General features: G+C 42.1%; 1 protein-coding gene across 1 annotated transcript in view; it reads left to right on the top strand.

The window, feature by feature from the left end:
• The window catches only part of CSGALNACT1 (chondroitin sulfate N-acetylgalactosaminyltransferase 1), a 98749-nt gene that overhangs the window by 35190 nt on the left and 41517 nt on the right, over positions 1–22042 (top strand). The window contains exon 3 of the mRNA XM_036750980.1: positions 15669–15770. Coding sequence (XP_036606875.1) covers positions 15669–15770 — 102 coding nt within the window. The remainder of the gene's footprint in view (positions 1–15668; positions 15771–22042) is intronic.

Raw genomic sequence — 22042 nt, 5'->3', positions numbered from 1 at the left:
TAGACTGGCGTGGGGAGAAATTTGTGGCGGGTAGACCTACCAGCAGGCTGTTGCAATAGTCCAGACATGAGGTGATGAGGGCACCAGAGTGGTCGCGGTGTCAGAGGAGAGAAGGGGGCATATATTAGAGATGTGACCAAGGTAGAAATGACAGGCGTTGGCAGCAAATTGGGTAATATGAGACGTGAGAGGGAGTGAAGACTTGGAGATGACACCTAGGGTCATTATTGTACTGCACAGTTTCCCAAAGGCAATCCAGTCTCCCTCTGATTTCAATTCTGGAACCACTTTATTTTTTATCTTCAGCATTGGACAAAGTTATAGGCACTAATGGACTTTTCATCAAACTACTTGAAATCTGGACAACAGATATTCTTCCTCTGTTTGGTTCATATTCTTGGGATGATTAGGTTGGGTTCTTTTGACTGGTTAGAGATCTCATTTAAGCATCAATAATTTCTTTACTTCCTGCAATGATATAGGATAAGATTTTCTTTTTTAAACGGGTAGAGCAGTTAACAAAGGGAAAGTCTATTCTAGATCATTAACAAAGAAAAACTGATTGCTTATATGGAATTGGTGGAAATATTGGGGGGGAAGTGACCCCCCCATCTCATCTTAGGATTTGTGGTAGAGGATAGAAAAACCAGGCATGGTCTGACATGTAGCCTAGATGTGGAGAGAACAGATTTCAAAGGGTTAAGAGAGAGAATAGGAAATATCTTATGAATGAAATTCTACAGAAGCTCTTGAAGAAGGATGGGAAGCTCTCAAGAATAAAATTCTGAAGACATAAAGAGAAAAAATACAGCTAGGGAGGGAAAGATGGAGTTGTATAAATTGAACAATGTAAATATTCGGGGAGCTCATTAACCACTTTAGGTTGACAAAATATAAGTAGGGAAGATGGAAGCAAGATCAAGTAACCCATTATAAATACAAATGCGTAGCATAGACCTGTAAGAATAGACCAGTGTCAGAAGTGCTAAAACTTTTAATGAGCTGAGGTGGGCAAGAAAGACCTAAGAATAGCAGAAAAGGAGGGAGAGAGAGAGAGAGAGAGAGAGAGAGAGAGAGAGAGAGAGAGAGAGAGAGAGAATGTGTGTGTGTGTGTGTGTGTGTGTGTTAAACCTTTAGGAAAAGAAGAGAAAGAAGGGATAAGGACTGCTGCTTGGGATAAGAGATGGTGAGAGAAGGCAGAACTGCTCGATGCCTTCTTCGTTATACTTTTCCTGTCAAGGAGAGTGATCTTTGCATTGGAAAAAAATGGAATCTGTTAGGAAGTTAGTACTCAATGAGGCAGCTGGGTGCCACCGGGGATAGAGCACTGTTTCTGCAAGACCTGAGTTCAAATTTAGCCACGGACACGTACTGGCTGTGTGACCCTGGACAAGTCACTTAACCCTGTTTGCCTCAGTGTCCTCATCTGTAAAATGAGCTGGAGAAGGAAATGGCAAACCACTCCAATATCTTTGCCAAGAAAACCTCAGAAGGGGTCATGAAGAGTCAACCATGACTGAATAACAAACAACAATGAAGTTGGAAGCCAGAATGCAAGGGGAATAACTGAGAGGAGAGGAAGAGGAGGCAGAAAGTATAGACAGTTTCTCAAGGGGTTTGCCTGAGACAGGGAGGAGAAATATAAGAAAATAGTTAGACTCGATGGTAGGGTCTAGTAGAAGTATTTAAGGATGGGAGTGACTTGGGTGTGTTTGATGGTAGTACGGAAGCATTGAGGAAGAGGTCGAAGATTAGAAAGGGGTTGATTGGGGATGCAGTCTGCTGGAGAAGATGAGAGTGAGTGTCATCAAGTGCCTGTGGAGAGAGGCTGGTCTTGGCAAAGAGAAGGGATACTTCTTGGTCAGAGAGAGACAGAGAGAGAGACAGAGAGAGAGAGAATGTTAAAGGTTCTTATATGAAGAGAATCAGAGAAGAGAGATCTTACATGAAATTGCTTCAAATTTCTCAGGAAACTAAGCAGCAAGGTCAGTTTGGAAGGGGGCAGGGAAGAACTGCATTGTTGTTGTGAAGGTCCAGTAGAGACTGGATAACATGAGTTTGTAACGTACCCAGTCGGCACGGTTGTGAGACTTCCTGGAGCTGTATTCAGCTTCTGATGAGTAGGAGTTGGGGAGGTAGATGGAAGACACAATCCAGGGCTAACATTTGGTAAAAGTAGGATGGTGAAAGGTCAAGAGGTCAGTAGATTCAAGAACAGAGTATAGTATTGAAATGGCTAACTTTGGGGCTGAAGTTGGAGCAGGAGCAAAGTAAAATTAGAGTAGGAGTAATGTTGTGAGAAAGTACTGAAGAATGAAAGAATTGGAGGTCTTGAGGGCAAAGAAAAGGTTTAGGAGGAGTGGGGCATGGGAAGAGGTGGAATGATAGAAGGTCATGGTCAGATAGAGTAACGTTAGAAAATATTGGTAGGGAAAGTGGGGTAAAGGAGATATCAGAAAAAGAGTTCTGGGAAAGTTTGATGTGGCTGAGAACACTAGCTGTGGGGGTTATAATTGTTGTTTTTCCTTCACCTCGAAGGACAACTCCAAGACAATCATGGCATCGGGATGGTGATGCCATGACTTGCAAGTGAATTGGATTTAAGTGAGGGAGGGTTATTCAAAGTCACCAGCCTCACTTTCTCCTCAGGAGCTATCTGGGTCTAGTGGTCCTGTTATAGATCAGGATGACTGGAGATGGTCCATATATTTAGTAAATATTAGAAAAGCCTTCATGGAAGATCAGTTTCTTTGATAACAAGCTAGGAGAGGGATTTTGAAGGTTTAGCCTTCCCATGGCTTATGGTATTTCCATTTCTATTAAGATGAAGGCAATTCAGAAGAGTTCGTCATTTCATTTTTAGCAGCCTTTGAGAGAAAAGAGGGAGTGCGACCATTTAGTTGTTTAGTGTCCAAATAATATACAATTTCAGAAGTTAAGTTAGCCTGTGGATGCCACTATTCATTTGAAATTTCAGCATGTATGTGTCTTGGCTTCAGGGGTTGGCCCAAGATTTGATATTACCAATCCCTTCCTGGCTGCTTCTTTGGAAAATCCTATGTGTTAGATTAATTTCATTTTTATATTTTGCAAATCTAATATGTGTGAGTCCCCCCCCCCCCCACAACCCTGAGCCAAAGTTTTTGGCCTGGTATAATGATACAGAGCATAATAGTAATTTTTAAAGTAGTTGCTGTTAAGTGTATAGAAAGGGAAGTTGTACGACAACTCTAAAAGAGGGCATGCAGAAATTTTTGTGCAAGTGTGATCTGTAAGACCTGACTTTGAGAATGGAGACGTCATCCTGGAATTGTCACTGTCACGTGGCAAGGGGGAGAGGAGTATTTGCATTACAATTTTTTAGGCTTCACTTTTCTTTTGTCCTTTAAATTGACAAATACCCGCATTTAAAACATCCAGAAAACCAATTTAGTCACAGAGTACTGAGTCCCTGTCTCAGTCATGTAGTAATACACTTTGGCTTAAGAGCTAAGACCCAAGAATAACTAACTGGGCCTCTATCTGACCTGTGTAGCAGTAATTACGAAAAAGGCATCACTAAAGTAGGTTAATCTCAGTACTTACTTTTGCAGAATTCTGTGAGAATCATCATTTCAGCTCTTAAGAAAAGCAGTCAGAATTTAAGTAGAGACATTACACCAGATTTAAAAAAAGATAAATTAGCATATGGCTCACTAAAACATGGCACCTCCAAAAAAGAATCCTTTTCAGTTTATCGATATCCATCAGCTCAACTGAATCATGGCTGGGGCCGTGGGTCTGGTTCCTGTGCAAGCCAGTTGCTTTTAACTTTATTCTGTGGCCACAAACTCTGTCTCTAACCCCATTCTGCTAATATTTTCTATTGAGAAAGTAGAGCAGCACAAATTCACTACCACTACTAGAAAATAAAATAAACCAAGCCTGCTTATGGTGGAATGGTAGCATTATTCAGTTAAGTATTTTGTTTGTACATGTGTATGTACATTTTATTTATATATAAGATAAGGTGTTAAAAGTCTCTGTATCATTAAATTTTACATATATATATATAGTATGTGTATATATATATATACATACACACACACACACACACACACACACATATATGTATGTATGACAGTGAAAATATATAAAGTGTGAAGGGCAGGGGAGCTGGGACAGGCGGTGTGATGTAGTGGGTAGCCTTGGAATCAGGAAGATCTGAGTTCACATAATGCCTCTCAAACTAGCTTTATGACCACAGGCCAGTTATTTATCCTCTCTGAGCCTCAGACAATTCTCTAGGGCTTATCCACTAAGTTTAAAGATGGGTTGTGATTTGTACCAGTGCCTCACTGACAAAATCATAGGTCTTTGACATGTTGACATTTATACTTTTGGGGGGAATTAGAAAACTAACTTGTGATTTCACTGACATGAAGAACTCCCAGTGAATAAATACCCTCTGCTAATACTTTATATATTGTTTGATTGGTAACTATGGAAATTGTCATATGGGTGTGTGTGTGTGTGTGTGTGTGTGTGTGTGTGTGTGTGTGTGTGTGTATGTAGTACTGTGTACCTATAGATGCAATATGGCACAATGAGAAAAATAGCTAGACTTAGAGTCAGGACAGACCTGTGTTTGAATCCCACCTCTGAAGCCCATGGGCAAATTACTTAACCTTTCTGTAAAATGGGGATAATAACTATAAGACCTCACAAGGTTGTTATAAGGATCAAAGGGGGTACTCAGACACTTAAAGCATCAGACCTAGTTTTGGTTTCCACTGACAGAATGTAGAGAAACAAAGTGAAACTGGAGAAAAGCCACAGTGATTAAAGAGATGCAATGTAGATCTTAGGAAATTTTGAAGGATTTGTGTTTAATCAATCTCTGAATCTGAGAGTCGGAAGGGACCTGGGTACTGTGTGTTCCAAATGGTTCTGGAACAACAATCCTCTCTGCTTCCTATCTGTCAGAGGGCAGCCCTGCCTGGTTGCTGTTCATTGTTTTTGAAGAGGACCAAAATGATATCACTATGTTAAGAGTCAAGTTACCATGTGTCCAACTGTGGCTGATCAGACTTTGCAAGGAAGTTTATGATGTGGATCCCTGTGATTGTCACGAGATTTTTTCATTACATCAAGCCTAGAACGGCTCCTTTCTGCCTTCTATCCACTGTTTTTAGTTCTGGGGGCTACACTGAACAAATCTAATTCTTCTTCCAGGTGATTTCCCTTCCACTACTTCGGAAAAGGCTATCATTCTCTCTGCTCACGTCTTCCCATCTCTAAGCTAAACAGCCCTACTTCCTTTGATTATAACCTCCCATGGCATGGAGTCAAGCCCCTTTACCATCCTGATTACCTCTCTCGGGGCAGAGTCCAACTTATCAATGCCAGTCCTGAAACATGATGACCAGAACTGAATGTGATGTCCAGATGTGGTTTGACCAAGATAAAGTATAGCAGTATTTGTACTGGAACATTTCTTGAGTTCAAGACAAGATTTCCTAAAGTTTCTGCTAATCACAGTGGGAAAAGAGGAGGTAGACACATAGAGAGATAATCGATCATGCCAGGAAGTGTGTACAAAATGCCAAATGCATGGTGTAGATGGTAAATGATGGTGCCTGTCTCTAGAAGAGTTTTCTGCTTTTGTTTTCATCCTCATACAGTCACTGGGACCACCTCCCCAGAACACAAAACTACCCAGCCCTTATTAGTTACTCTGTTGGGTTGATTTCCTCTTCCTTTCGTTTTCTTTGGCCACTTCCTTTGACATTTATAGTAATTCACTTTTTGGTTTCCAGTCACTGGGCAAGTAAATTTCCCAGCCAAGGAGACACCATCCTGAGGGCTTTCCCCTAAGCAACCTGGGATAGGATTAATCATTTTGTACATCTTGGTTTCCCTTCCCAGGAAGAGCCCTTCCCTCTTAGGTGAGGTGTTAAGTTTCTCTCTCAGTATCACATTGATGCATTCTAACTTTGTGCTACCCTGGGTTATTTTTCTGCTGTTTCTTCAATTGTCCCTCAAGGCATCTCACTCCTGAAGTCAATCTCTCTCTTCTTTTTTGGCTGTGTTACTGTGTATCACCTGCTTGGAGACAGGGGTTTTTTTGTTTTTTTTTTAGGCTTATTTTCTAAAAAAGGATGAGATAGATGTGGACGATGAGAGGATATGGAGAAATCCAAAGTGAGGTTGGAGAAAAGCAACAATGATTAAAAGGATGCAAAATAAGTCTTGTGAAGAAAATTTAAAAGCATTCGTGTTTAATCAATCTCAGAATTAACATATTCCTATCTTGCCCTGTCTGGAACTAAGGGACCACTCAGGGGTCCACCCCCACAACTGAGCAGCACAACTTTGCCATGCTTCATTGCCAACTGGGACAGGGGACAGGGTGCACCTCTCCTTAGGCAACCCGGTGCATCCCATCCCCCAGGACCTCACCATATTCCTGCTGACCTTAGTGCAGACACTCAAATGATACAGTCTCTGTAACTCAGAATTCCCAGTCTCAAGAGATCTGCCAGGCTCCACTTCCCTGGTCCCTACACCAGCTGCTTACTTCCTATTGCATCATATCATTAGGTGGTGATAGAAGAAAAGAACTTCAGAATGTTAAATATATATATATATATATATATATATATATATATATATATATATATATATATATATATATATATATATATATATATATATATATTTCTCTGAGTTCTGTCCAGAATCACTGGTCTCTAAGGGACTTAAGTGAGATCTTTAGCCTCAGAGGGAAATTCTTTGTCATGATACCTTTCATCTTTCCCAGGGCATTCTAGCTGTGCCTGATTTTCTTTTACCCCTTCTAGTTGGAAGTAAGCAGACACCATCACGTGGATGTTCTTTTCCCCAGCCCCTCATGATTATTCTGCTTCTCTAATTTCCCCTCCAGACTCCTCTCTCATTCCTCCGGGGGCATGCATCACATCTTGGTACAAAACAAAGAGAAACCTTTCATTTGAATGTTATTTGCCTCACTAAAAAACAAAACAAAACAAAACAAAACCCAGAAAGTTCTTAAGCCGTTCCCTAGCCTTCTGGTTGAGCAGGTGAACTTCAAAAAACTTTTTTGTTTTTTTTCATCGATACCTTTTGTTTCTCACCACCTTCATTTCTGAATATAATCCTTCTCAACCTAGCAAGCCATTCTTCCTATCAATTAATCATCAAGCATTTATTAAGCACCTACTATGTGTCAAGCACTGTGCCAGGTGCTAGAGATAGGAAGACAAAAATACAGCAGCCCATGTCCTCGAGGAGTTCAATATAACCAACCAACGCAATGAGCATGTCTGATGATGTATGCCGTTTTCTATACCCATAAGTAGTCACCACATCTACAAAGAGGGTAATTGTAATTACACAGGGCCCAGTTCTTGATTTTTTTTTGTTCTTTCCGTTGACATTGTTGTAATTAATGTGTTCATTGTTTTCTTTGTTCTGCTCACTTCACTCAGTAGCAGTTTATATAAGTGTAACAACAGTGCTGCTTGCCGCTACTGTGGCTGTGTAAGGCCAATAACACCAGCACACAGGAGGGCTGCTAGCACAAGTTCTTTGATTTGCTTTTCTAAAGAAAGAAATTTTAAGGGGTTAACAATCTTACTTTAATTAAACATACATATATCATTCACTTAGTTCAGGGGGAAAAGTCAGTGCCCTGAACTTGAGAGCAAATACAAACAGAAATTACAAGCAGAAATTATATAAACAGAGCAAATAACAAAAATCAGTAGACAGGCTTCTAGCCTTCTGACCAAGACATGACAGACATAGTTACCAGAGAGAGAAGCCAGGGGGCTCCTTAATGGCTACCTAGAATCTTGTCTGGTCAAATCACTTGACACTCTTCCAGTGAGTGAGCCCCAAAGCAAAATACTAACTTCCAGGTATATATACACATGTTTCTTCAGGGTCCGAGGACATCACAGCCATGCAACTCAAATCCATGGGACCTAGGCCTTCCTAGGTCTTAAGCAGGTCATCAAAGACTCTTGATTCAACCAAAGACTCTTGACTGAAACAAAGGCAAGACTCAAAAGCACTTGATTGCCTTAGTGCTGAGAAGCACTCCAGAACAAAAGACAACAAGAAGTCCCACTTTACTTGCCATTACAATGTCTTGACATATTTCTGTGGGTTCTTCGTAGTTGTCTTTCATTAATGCATGGTAATGTTCAATTATATTTCTGATTCATGATGTATTCTGGTATTTTGTTTAGCTGTTCTCCACTTGGTGGTCAGGTACTTTGTTTCTACTTCTTTGCATCCAGCGGATACATTTTTTTTAAACGTGGAAATTAGTTTTAGGAAGACTGCTCTCAAATATTCTGTCTGGAGCAGAGTGATGCTAATGCTGTAAATGCTGTCTCAGAAGATAAGAGACTTGATAGCTATTTAAATTACATGATTACATTGACTTTCCATCCTGCCAAGATGAATGCCTTAGGGAATAGGAAGAAGACTAGACTGGGCTTCAAGAAACTTGGATTTCATGCCCAGATGACTTAGGAACTTAAACTGGTTTCCTTGGATCTGTTTCTTCATTTCTAAACCAGGCAGTGTTAGAATAGCACTTCATCAAACACTGGCCATTCTGCTTCCTTCCTATTGTTTCCTATCATTAGATGACGATAGAGGAAAAGTAACTTCAAACTGTTATAATGTTTATTTCTCAGAGTGCCTTCTAGGTCCTTGGTCTCTTACAGACTTAAATCTTTAGCCTCAAAAGGAAATTCTTTGTCATGATGCTTTTCATCTTTCCCAGGACATCCTAGCTGTGCATGATTTTTCCTTTACCCCTTCTAGTTGGATTAAGTATATTCAGGAAGCCTGGATTTTAGTCTAGTCTGCTACCATATGTGACCTTCTAGATGATTTGTCTTTTCTCTCTGCCTCAGTTTCCACCTTTGTAACCTAAGGGAGTTGGGGGTTATTTTGTTGGAGATGACTGTAAGCTCACTTCCAGTTCCACCATCCATTGGATGATTCTGTGATAGTAACAACTCTAGGGTGGGGATGGAGGCCTGTAAGGATGTGAAGACTGCTACAGATTAATAACAGAGCTCAGCTACCATGAAAATGCTTTTGGACTCTTAGGAAGAAAAATATAAACGTATTCACTTGTTTTCTAACCAGATACACATTTTAATTATCTCTGTGCCCTGAACTGAGGGGAGGGAAAATGTCATTTGTCAGAGGGAAAAAAAAAATGTTCCGAAAACCAAAGTAGTTTTGTTACCCAGATATCCTGTTCTTTAGGGGTCATGATGGAAAAGGGACTAAGTAAAGCAGATGAGAAGCACAAATGTGGACGTGAAAAACTTCCTAAAAAGGCATTTAGGAAACTGGAGTTTAGAATCTCATGAAAAAAGACTCAGGATTTTCAGTGCACTTTGATAAAAGCTTAATATGAGAAAATGAAAGAAAAAGCTTTGATTAAGCACTTACTATGCTCCATGCAATCTGCTAAGTGTTGGGGACAGAATGACAACAGTGGTCAGACAGTCCTTGCCCTCCAAGAGCTTCCGTTCTGGTGGGAGAGACTGCAGGTATTGGGAAATGCTAGCTAGGGAAGGAAGGTTCTGGTGGATAATAGTGTTGATTTGACTGGTGTTCCTAGATGAAGAGGTGGAAAGCTGAGGAGGAGGGGAAGGAGGAGGAGGATGGGACAGACCCAGGACTCTTGCTGTAGTAGGGCAGATGACTTCGAGATGACAATATGATTGGCCACTAGGTGGTGCAGTGGAGAGAGTGCAGGGCCTGCAGTCTGGAAGACCTGAGTTCAAATGTGGCCTCAAAAACTGATACTCACTCACTTTGTGACTCTGGACAAGTCACTTAACCTCTGTTTGCTTCAGTTTCCGCAACTGTAAAGTGGGGGTAATAAAACAGCACTTAACCCTGGAGGATTATTCAGAGGATCAAATGAGATGCTATTTGTACAACACTTAGCACAGTGCCCTGGCACACAGTAGATACTTAATAAGCACTTGTTCCCATCCCTTTCCTTCCCCATTAATGTATAGAATGGGGCTGGTGATGTCTCTGCTCTCTTTTCCTTTGGACGTCTGGATACGGAGTCTGGATGCCGCATTTTAGGGAAGGATATTGACAGCCTGGGGCACATAAGAAGTCTATGACCAGGATAGTGAGGGGACTTGGAACGATGTCACACAAAGACCTTTTGAAGGAATTGGGCGTATTTAGCTAGAAGATGAAAAGACTTGGGGAAGGCCTGGTTACTGTTTTCAAATCATTGACTTTAAAGGAAAAAATGAAAGGCAGCAAGTGCAAATTACAGGGAGAGTTTTCAACTCCAAAGTGTGTGTGTTGGGGGAGGACCTAGTGGACAGAGTACCTATTTCTGAGTCTGAAATGCCCCGGTTCAAATCTTGCCTTTGACAGAAACTGGCTCTATGATCCTGGACAAATCCCATCAACTCTCAGTGTCCCCGGGGATATCTTGAAGACTGTGAGCTTCAGAACATTTGAATACCTACATTTGTCCATAGAGTTTTTGCACCAATGAATTCTTTGCCTCCAATGAAATAATGGGCAGAAATGGAGGATAATAAACAAGACGTTTACAAAAATAGAACTTCGCAGGGAAGTGATGATTTCCCTTTCACTGGAGATCTCCAAACAGAGGCAGAGTAGCCGCTTGTTGGGGATGTTATTGGGGGGATTCCTGTTCAGTTACAGGTTGGACTCGTACTCTGAGGTCCTTCCCAGCTCTGACATTGTGTCAAGGTGATGCTAGAATTAAGTGAGTATGTGATCATTGTACAGAAATGACACTAGGTGCACATCTAGAGGAAGCCAACCCACCGATCTCCAGGAAGAGTAGTTAGTGGTTTGGGGACAGACTGTACTTTTGGTGATTACAAGAAGCCCTAGATCTCCCCTCCTTAGCTTTCCTGGCACTATCCCTCTTATTGTTGTTGCGTTTGTCCTTTGTTCTCTAAGAGGACCATGACATCAGGGAAATGATTACATGACTTATAGTTGAGTGGGAGATAATTCTTGTGAAGACTTCACAGAGAGAGAAAATATAAAAATTACTTTTTTTATTTCTGGAATAAGCAGGGGCAATGGGAGGATGGAATGGACTTGGGATTTAACCTTGTAGGAATGTGATTACCTAACTCTCAGGAATTTGGGGCCTGGGGCAATAAGCACCTTCCTGTCCTCCTTTCCCTGCTCCAGGAAGTCCCCTCCCTCTTTCCTCATTCCTCCTCTTTATCTTAGCCATATTATAGCCACATCAGCCACTAGTTACTAAATAAGGAGATATATTTCGGATTGGCTATACTCAGTCTCCTGGTTCTTTGTCTAGCTTTTTGCGCCTAGATTGTAAGCCAATGGAGAGGAGGGATGGTGGTGGGTGGGAGTTCTTTTGCCATAGGATATATGTTGGTACTTTGCCTTTGTGATTTGCCTCCTCCCACTAGTCTGTCCTAGTGGAGGTGACGTCCAAATCTCGAGAGATTTGTCAAATAAAGATTGATTCCTTTTCTGTCCCTACCTGAGAAGCCTCTGTGAATTATTGGGGTACTCGGGTGGTTTCGCCACCCCACACATAGTTGACTTTGATTTGAGTGAGGGAGGGCAGTGCAAGGTCACCAGCCTCACTTTCTCCTCCAGAGCTATCTGGATCCAGTGTCCTGATATTCACCAGGACAACTGGAGGTGGCCCAGGATGTAGTGGGAGACCCTGGCTCTTTCAGGTTAAGGTCTTTTCAGGTTCTCACTTTGAGTGAGGTAACACCCAGTCAGTGAACAGGCCTCTTTAAGAAGTTCATTAAGGAATGGCCCCTTTACTTAAAAAAAAAAAAAAATCAAACTGGGAGGGAAAGGCCAGTAAACCCAAAGTTAAGGAGGCAGCCTTCAGCCATTGAAATGTACCTCCCTTTGGGAGAGGGAGATGGAGAGGGAGAGGGAAAGGGAGAGGGAAAGGGAAAGGGAGATGGAGAGGTGAGTATCAGGCCACTGGACCCAGATGACTCTGGAGGAGAAAGTGAGGCTGGTGACCTTGCACAGCTCACTCAAATCAAAGTCAACTGCAAGTCATGTCATCATGATCTCATAGTCCTCTTCAAGAATGAAGGACAAACACAACCTGTGAGTACTCTCTCCCTCTCCCTCTCCCTCTCCCTCTCTCTCTCCCTCTATCCCCCTATCTTTCAGAAAATGAAGCCCAGTGAGAGCGACAGGTAGGAACCTTTCCTGATGTCTTTTGAAGACAGTCTGATGATATTTTTATTAATATCTTTGCTTTCATATCATCAAAATTTCCCCTTATTCTTTGAGAGAGTCATCCCATCCCTTAGAACAGAACATTTCCAATGATGTTTTAATTTTAGGTATCACATCTATAACTAACCATTGTCATGGTTAACCAAGAACTCCTATAAGTGAACCTTATAGTTGTTTCTACTTCAGAAGTATCTTTTGGGGAACCCACATCCTGTCAGGGAACAGTAAAGGGATGGAAGAGTCTCAGTAGCTTATTTCCTGAAATTGGGAAATGCTTTGAAAAGATTAAAAAAGTTAGCATGAAACATAGCAGAGACATTGCCGAAAAAGTGAGATTCCTGTTATTTAGTCACAGTAGGGGACCCTCCTCTGGATCTGGGGATGGATTTTTTTCCTGCTGGCAGATGTAATTTAAAAGCCCAATTCCCCCTGTACTTCTCTTTGTATGTGTGTTCTTTTCTGTCCCAGCAAAGGAAGTTAAAACATTACCTGGCAAGTTCATCAAAGGGCCTTTTTATCTAAAGGAAATTGTGTTGTCAGTAGGTAAAGATTTAGGTAGTAGCATCTGCAGCGATGAACTCTCAAGTTTTGAAGGGCCTTTTCAGGAGAATAATTCCCTCCACTGTCCCCATTCTACTTCCTAAAGACACTGTCATTATCCCTGGGTTCCTTCTAGACTGTTCTATGTGCCATCCTCTGAAAACTCCTTCTGCATTCTGATCTGTGTGTCTGGGAATTTGGCTTTACTTCAGTCCCTTCCTTTCTCCCTTTCCACATCCCACCAAATCCTTCAGTGGGCTTGCTTAGACTTCATTTTCATGATGCCTCTCCTCTCACTCCCATCCAGTGTTTGTTGACTGGAATAATGATAATGAATAATAACATATCCCGTGACTGACCAGGGCTTCCTACCAGTAATCATTCCTTTGGGATGAAGGGGTTTTCTCCAGAAGGATTCTGCTCAAACAGACATTACCTGGCAGGTGTCCGATACTATGCATTACTGGAACAGATTCTTTTGTCCCATTTTGCAGCTACAGTCTACCAGTGAGCAGCATTGCCAGGGAGTAAGTGATCTGAGAGCAAAGTTTGATTGGGTTGGAGGAAGGCCAGAAAAATTGAAAGCTTAGGACATTGAAGGGAGGGAAGAAAGAGGCGCCTGGAGGGTTCTTCTTTGTGGCAGGAGGCCTGTAGGACAAGAGAGTCACTCAGTATCTGGCAGGAGTGTGGGAAAAGAAGGAAAGAGCTGCTAATCGAGGATATGGAACAAACTTAAACTTCATGGTTTCACGTGGGTCAGTCTCTGCTGGGAGAGGGGTGCAAGGGAATAGTCACTATTCCTCTCTGGAACAATATTCTTAGGTCATTGGCACCAACCTGCCCCAGGAATGTCAGGAGTCTGAGTGGATGAAAATAAAAGCAAACACTTCAGCCTGCAGGGTGGAGGAACAGCTCCTTGAAGCTACCACCAGACCAGTCTTCCCAGCTGCCATGTTTTGTGCATAAAGGGCATCTAGTTTGGCTCCTCCACTAACTCAGGCAAGCTGCATAATCTCTGTCCCTCAGTTTCCTCTTCTACAAAATGAAAGTTAAAACATCCCTCCTTTATAGAGATATGAAAAAAATGGGGAGGGGTAGCCCTGGAATAAGGCATGGAACTTGAAACCTAGGAGATCCAGATTTGAATCCTCCTCCCCAACCCCATACTTCTCAGCTGAGTGACCCTGGTCAACTCACTTAAATTCCCTCAGCCTCAATTTCCCCATCTTTAAAGTGGGAATAACACTTAAAGCATCTGTAAATAGGTTGTAGAGGAGTTTAAAAGAGAGAGCTAATATTTAAAAAAAGTAAAATAAGTTAATACAAAATTATTTTAAATGGCTTGAGGAGAGAATCAAATGAGAGAATAGTTGTGAAATAGCTGACATTTTATACCACTTTGAGGTTTATAAATCTCTATGTGTGAAAGACTTTGAGTGGGGTGGAGTTAAAAGCATCTGAGTATCTTCCATTACATTCTGTTGCCTCTATATGTAAAGAATTGGAGGACAAAAATATTTATAGCAGCTCTTTTTGTGGTGGCTAAGAATTGGAAATTGAGGGGTTGCTCATCAGTTGAGGAATGGCTAAACAAGCTGTGGTATATGGTTATGATGGAATATTATTGTGCTATAAGAAATGGCAAGCAGGCAGATTTCAGAAAAACCTGGAAAGACTTACATGAACTGATGCAATGTGAAGTGAGCAGAACCAGGAGAACATTGTACACAGTAACAGCAGTATTGTATGATGAAGAACTGTGAATGACTTAGCTGTTCTCAGCAAGACAATCCCAAAGGACTCATAGTGAAGCATGCTAGGCACATTCAGAGAAAGAATTAATACTGTCTGAATACACACTAAGGGTACTGTTTTTCTCTTCCTTCCTTCCTCCCTCCCTCCCTTCAGCCCTCCCTCTCTCCAGGCCTCCCTCCCTCCCTTCCTTCCTTCCTTCCTTCCTTCCTTCCTTCCTTCCTTCCTTCCTTCCTTCCTTCCTTCCTTCCTTCCTTCCTTCCTTCCTTCCTTCCTTCCTTCCTTCCTTCCTTCCTTCCTTCCTTCCTTCCTTCCTTCCTTCCTTCCTTCCCTCCTTCTTTCCTTCCTGTCTTGTACAACATGACTAACATGGAGACATTTTACATGATTACACATCTTTAAACTATATTGGATTGCTTACCATCTCAGGGAGGGAGGGATAGAATTTGTAACTCAAAATTTTTTTAAAAAATGTTTTAAAATTGTTTCAACATGTAATTGGGGGGAAAATAAAATATTATATAAAATCAATCATTCAATCACTTCAGTGGATTAAAGTTAAAAAAAAGAATTGGAGGTTCTGGGGAATCTACCCAAGGCCCCCATACATGTTTATTTTTTATATTACCCAAATTCATAAGGTTCTTCTCTGTCATTAACGGTGGTATGACATACCGCTTGTTATATCTGAGACCCCATTTGCCTCCTCTCAGGTATACATTGTAATGCCAAATCCCTTTGGCCCTTCAGGAAAACAAAATGCTTGGCATTGCCCACTGCTGAGTCCTGGCTTCCTCTAAGTCCCACTTCTTCAGGAAGCCTTTCCCAATTCCCTTAATTCTAGTGCCTTCCTTCAGTTGATTATTTCCTATGCATCCTGTCATATTTATTTGTGTGTTGTCTTCCCCATTAGATTGTGAGCCCCTTGAGGGCAGGGATTATCTTTTTGCCTTTCTTTGTATCCCCAGCTCTTAGCATAGTGTCTAGTGAATAGTAGGAGTTTATTAACTGCTTATTGTAAGACTGACCACTCTGGAAAGAGGACTCCAATGTTCTGTGGGGCTGACTTGTGTTTGGTCTTTCAGGGAGATGTGCATCCAACAAGATGGGAGAGTCCACCTCACTGTGGTTTACTTCGGGAAGGAACAAATGAGTGAAGTCAAAGGAATATTGGAGAACACTTCCAAGTGAGTATTGCATGAGAACCACACTCTACAAACTACAGGCTGTGGGGAGAAGCTACATTATGATTTGACTTTCCTTCCCAGTGTGGAGAAGGGTGTGATTTAGCCTGGTTGGCAGTTTGAGGGGAGGAGGGAAAAGGAGGGGAGATTCTATCTCATTCTTCCCCCTGAGATCACCCTGCCTGACACCAGTCCTAATTGTGTTGAGTTGACACATTTGACAGATGTGATCAACTCCCTGGAGCAGCTGGGTTGGGAAGCTTAGGTTTCTTTGGGCTTCTGCATGACTGAATATAATCATTCTTTTTAGCACTAAAGATTTTAGAGGTTTGCATGTGCAGAGTGGGAATTAAAAAGAACATAGCTCTGTAATTAGTTCTGTCTCAGTCGCAGCTAGGGAAGTAAAGAGGGATGCGCCCAGTCAGATCTCCCTCCTCTTAGCAAAGGGATACAGTCCCTTGACGTTCACTCATTATGCATTTTGAGAGATGAAAGAGAAATCAAAGGGGGTCGACTGAGGATCCCAACTGAAATCTACCGAGCAGGATGGAAAGCTTTTGAACAAGGGCTTATTGTGGACTGTCATGGTTTTATGTAGTAGCTGACAGATCAGCCATCAGAAAAAAAAAGAACTCGAATGAAGGGGTGTGTTTTGTGGTTGTTCATTTGTGTCCGACTCTTCATGAACCCTTTCGGGGTTTTCTTGGCAAAGACACTGGAGTGGTTTGTCATTTCCTTCCCCAGTCCATTTTAACGATGAGGAAACTGAGGCAAAAAGAGTTAAGTGACTTGTCCAGGGTCATGTAGCTAGGAAGTGTTTGAGGCTGTATTTGAACTCAGTTCTTCCTGACTCCAGGCCCGGGCACTCTATCCTCTGCACCACTGAGTTGCCTAGTATATTATGTAATAAATAACAATAGTTCATGAGCTTTAGCTGTGTTAGGATCACAGATCTAGAGCTGGAAGGAACTGCAGAGACCAGCCACTCCAGCCCTCTCATTTTATAGATAAACACTGAGTGACCTACTTAATGTCATAAGCTAAGAAGCTAAAGCAGGATTTGAACGCAGGTCCTCCAAGTCCACAGTCTTTCTGTTTCTCTAAGAAATTTTAAATCCCTGTGGTATGGTGATTATACAAATGGTCCTGGTCCTGGAAGGAAGGAGGCATTTATTAAGCACCTACTCTGGGCCAGGTACTTGACAAATATTATTTCGTTTGATCCTTATAACAACCCTGGGAGGGAGGCATTGCTATTATCTCCATTTGACAGTTGAGGAAACTGAGGCAGATGGCGATTAAGGGACTTGTCTAGGGTCACACAACTAATAAACATCTGAGGCTAGATTTGAACTCAGGTCTTCCTGATGCCAGGGCTAGTCCACCTCACCACCTAGCTGCCTCTGGTAGATGAAGGGTATGCTGTGGTTACAGTCCACCTAGACTTTTAGCAAAAAAAAAAAAAAAATTGGTAAACTCATGCATCATTACTCAACTGAAATAACTCTCTTCGGTTGCTGATGTTCTCTTAATTGTCAAATCTAGTTTTCTCAATCCCCATCCTTCCAGACTTCTGCCTTGTTGACTGCTTTGTACTCCTAGATGCCTTCTTTGTGTTCTCTTCATACCCGTCTGACCTTTAGTTCTCCATCTGTTTTCTGGATCATCATTTGTATCACATCCCCTAACAGCGGATCAAGGCTCTGGCTTGGTCACCTTCCGCTTAAACTGTGGAGCCCAGAACTAAACACAGCCCTCCAGATGAGGTGTGACGAGGACCTCATCTCCTTATTCTGGACCTCTCTTAATGCAACCCAACATTCCATTTGCTCTTTTGACCACCATATCACACTGTTTGCAACATCGCTCAAAATCAGGCCTCCTGACTCCTAGTTGAGCGCTTTTCTCCAGTCCATTAAAAACTCTCTCTAAAGGCAATTCTGTAGGTATCACTGTTTACAGGCTTGTTTCTAGACAAGGGCAAATTGCAACAGAACTAGCACACAAAACTTGGGCAACTGCCCCATTTTCCCAGCAGGCCTTCAGGCTTGTGGAGGATGAGTCCTCCTAAGTGCTTGCCATGCTGATTCTCAGACCTGCCTCGTAGCAGAAAGTAGAATGAGGATATAACCATAGCCACCGAGGAGGAAGAGTGAGTAGCAAAAATCAATGAAGCATAAATGGTCTGTGTGTGCCTCATTGATTTTTTTCTCTGCTCCCTGAGTCGTTAGACTGGTCACCATTGGTCTCTTCATTTACTTTACTTCCTTTCTTTGCTCTCTCTGTAAATCTGCTGGCCGTCCTTCCTCTGTGATGCCGCTTTCAGAAGCATTTCATAGCACAATTCATTAGCTGGTGGCCACCTTTTTCCTTTGGAAAACAAGATGGGCACTCCCAGAGTGGAGGGCACTGCATTTGAAGGAAGCAGCCTAATGTGAAGATCACTAGAGTGGGAGCTAGAAGACTTGGGTTCAAATCTCAGCCACACAATGTACTACCTTTCTTTCCCTTGGTTACTACAGGCACCTCTATGCATTTTTACCTTCTCTGAACCTCAGTTTCTTCATCTTTTTAATGTTAGTGTTAGGCTAGGTGACTGCTAAAATCTCTTCCAACTCTAAAAATCTTATGATCATAGATGACTTCCAGTGCTCTGAAATATTTGGGACGGCCTTTTGTCTAACCTAGTAGGAAAGACGTTACAATTACTATAATGCTCTGTGGGCTAATTGCAGATAGACCTCACATACAGCAGCTGTATTTATTTAAATCATAAACTTTGCTCATGACTTCATGTTTTTTTCATGAGTCGCATGGTCCTAGTTCTATCTCACCTCTGTCTACAGCCAGGGCCAACCTAGAGCATAGGATCTGTTGTGGGTGGGGACAGCCATGCAAGTTAGCAGGGGGAAAACGAAGAAGAAATCACTGCTTTCACTTCACAGGAAGGCTCAGCAACTTTCTCCCCCAGTGATATGAGTTCTCCATAAAGGTAGCTAAGTCAAAATCATATGCCGTATGCCACCTTAGGTATACTTTCTGCCTCTTCCTGCCCCTCCCTGCCCCTCTCCCCAGTTTTCCAGCTCTGAGAACAATCATCTAATTAACACTGTTGTTCTTGGAAAAGACATGTCAATTAGGCCTATTCACTGATTGGCCTGTTCACTCATTTGCACTATGACTCCAGTCATCATTGGGTCTGACTTTTCTGTTCTCACTGCTATATCTTCTGTATACATAGATATGGTGAGGTTAAAGAAAAATGATGAGGTAGGCAACCATATGTTTTTAGGGGTGCTCGAGACCCCAAAACACTGACACACCACGTCCTGCTAAATAAATTCAACTCAAGCCTTCTCAGCCAAGGAAAAAGACAAAGTTTATTAAGGATTTGCCATAATGGGTTGTCTTAAAAAATCTCACCCTTTGTGATGAACAAGCAGGCCAGATTCAACCTACTGAGCTAGACTGACTCTGAGCACCTTCATGGAGGCAAGATGGAGATTATATACACAAAGATTGTGGGAGGGATTGAGGGGTGGTCAAGTAGTCTGGGGTGACTAGAGGAGGGGTTTAGGGAGGGTCTTGAGGAGGAGTCTAAGAAGGATCTCCATGGGACTGGGGTGACTAGAGGTCAAGACTCCAGGAAATAAGGGAATGGGATTTTGATGGGATCAAGGGTGGGAAGCAGCTGGACAATAGAGGGCTAGGCTAGGTAGAGATTTGGGTCTAGAGAATGAAAGGCTTATGGCCTCAGGCAAAGGCCAGATCTAGTGGGAAGATTCAAAGAGATTTCAAGGGGGTTCCCAGAGACTGTATCCCATCAGGTTCAAGGGGGTTCCCAGTGAGTGTATCCCATCAGGTTCAAGGGAGCTCCCAGAGACTGTACCCTCATCAGATACACACACACACACACACACACACACACACACACACACACACGCACACACACACACACTCTATGACAACAATGTCGCTAGCAGCTGTTGTGGGAGTGAAAGACCAACAACAAGAGCACACGGAAGGGCTGCTAGTACAGGTCCTTTGATCTGCTTTTCTAAGGAAAACAGCTTTGAGGGGTTAGCAGTCTCATTTTAATTAAACATGCATATATCATTCACTTAGTTCAGGGGGAAAAGCCAGCACCCTAAACTTCAGAGCAAATGCAAACAGAAATCACAAACAGAGACAATATAAACAGATCAACATTTCTTTCTAACAAAATCACAATATACATAGTTACCAGAGAAGCACCAACATCTGGGTTTTTCAAAGCCCAGGGGGCTCCTTAACAGTAACTACCCAGCATCTTGTCACTAATACTCTTTCAATGGGTGTGCCCCCAAAGGCAAAGTGCCAACCTCTGAGTTTATATACCCTGTTCAGAGCCAAAGGGTGTCACAGCCATGCGACTCAAACTCATGTGAACTGGGCCTTCCCTTGACCTAAGCAGGTCACCCCAATTCAATCCAAGATTCCTTAGTGTTGAGAGGCATTCCAAAACATAAGACAAAAGGGTCCCACATTACCTGCCCCATTCAAATAAAGGCAAGACTCATCAAAGGTTGCCTTAGCACTCAAAAAGAGAAAACAGTAAAAAAGTCCTGCCCTGATTACCATCACACACACACACACACACACACACACACACACAAGCATGCGCGCTCGCACGTGTGTGTCTGTGTCTGTGTATTGCCCTCCCCTATTTGAATGTAAGCTCCTTGAGGACAGGGCTCCCTCTCTCTCTCCTTTCTTTCCTTCCTTCCTTCCTTCTTTCTTTCTTTTCTTCCTTTTTTTCTTATTCCTTTCCTTCTGTCTTTCTGACTTTTTACTTTTTTCCTATCCCTTTCTATCTTTTTCTGTCTCTTTTTTCTTCCTTTCTTTCTGTTTTCCCTTTCCTCCTTCCCTTCCCCCATTTTTTCCTTTCTTTCTTCCTTAACTAGATAAGGTTCCAGGCTCTGTCTGATCCTGAATGTTACATTGATAAAATCCAACACTCGTTTCTGTAGTGCTTTCAGCTTTATAAAGCACTTTCCTAGTAATAGTTCCTGTAAGGCAAATAGCAAAAGCATTACTCTGTCCATTTACAGATGAGCTGACTGAAGGCCAGAGAATGAAATGATTTGTCCATGGTCACACAGCTAATAAGCCAATGAAACCTAGGTCTTCGAAGTCCAAGGCTTATTCTCCTGTGCTACCTGGAGTCTTAACATGTGCTCTGACAAGTGAAGTACTTGCAATGCCAGGTCCACAAAAGCCTACAGATATAAATACTGAAGATAGATATCTTAATCCAGAGGCACCAGGGAGGATAGAGAGTTGTTTTTGTAATAAAGAAGACCTGTGTTTGTCTCCTGCCTCAGATGCTTTTATGCCATGTGACCCTGGACAAGTCACTTAACTTCCATATGCTTAGTTTCCTTGCTTTTAAAATGAGATGCTATTACCTCCACCTCATAGGGTGGTTTTATAAGATCAAATGAAATACTCTTTGTAAAATGCTTTGCAAACTTTAAAATGCCATAAAATGTTAAATAATATTAAAGCTAAATGTGCCCTTCTTTTTCTCTTTGAGGAAATTTAACTTGAATAATGTAAAATTCCAACTGATGAGCTGGAGAGTGCCAGGTCTAGAGTCAAGAAGACCTAAATTCCAATCCAGCCTTAGACACTTACTACCTGTGTGACCCTGGGCAAGTCACCTTCAGCCTGCCTAGATTTCCTTGTTTGCAAAATAGGGATAGTAACAGCACCTATGGCCTAGCATTGTTTGAGGATGAAATGAGATGGTATTTGTGAAGCACTTTGCTAACTTCAAAGCAATATGTAAGTGCTAGCTATGGTTATTATTATCCTTGTCATTCTTATCCAGAGAAAAGCACCCAGGATTGTGAGAGAGAGCTTGGAACCACACCATACAGGGATCAGCTGAAGGAACTGAGGTTTTAGCCTGGAGAGGAAGCTTAGGAGAATTTCAGGGACATCAACTCTTTCTGGTTTTAGAGTCATCAAATCTAATCGGGATTGGAGTTGTTCGATAGGAGCAATGGATGGACCCCACCGAGGATAAGATTTTTAACTCCTGAATCAAGGGAAGGACTTGTCAGTAATGAGTTATCTAGCAATGGTTTGGAGTTCTTTGGATGTTTCCAGAAGGAGCTGAATAGCTACCTGTCAGACCATCCTGGAGGACGTTGAGTCATCAGTCAGGCTAGGTGTAAAAGTAGGTTGTCTCTAAGGTCCTTATCGCCTCGCAGACACTGTAATAAATACAA

Source organism: Trichosurus vulpecula, chromosome 3 (assembly GCF_011100635.1).
Source record: "Trichosurus vulpecula isolate mTriVul1 chromosome 3, mTriVul1.pri, whole genome shotgun sequence".
Lineage (NCBI taxonomy): Eukaryota > Metazoa > Chordata > Mammalia > Diprotodontia > Phalangeridae > Trichosurus > Trichosurus vulpecula.
The sequence above is the reverse complement of the archived record's forward strand: the minus strand, read 5'-3'. Positions and strand labels throughout refer to the sequence as shown.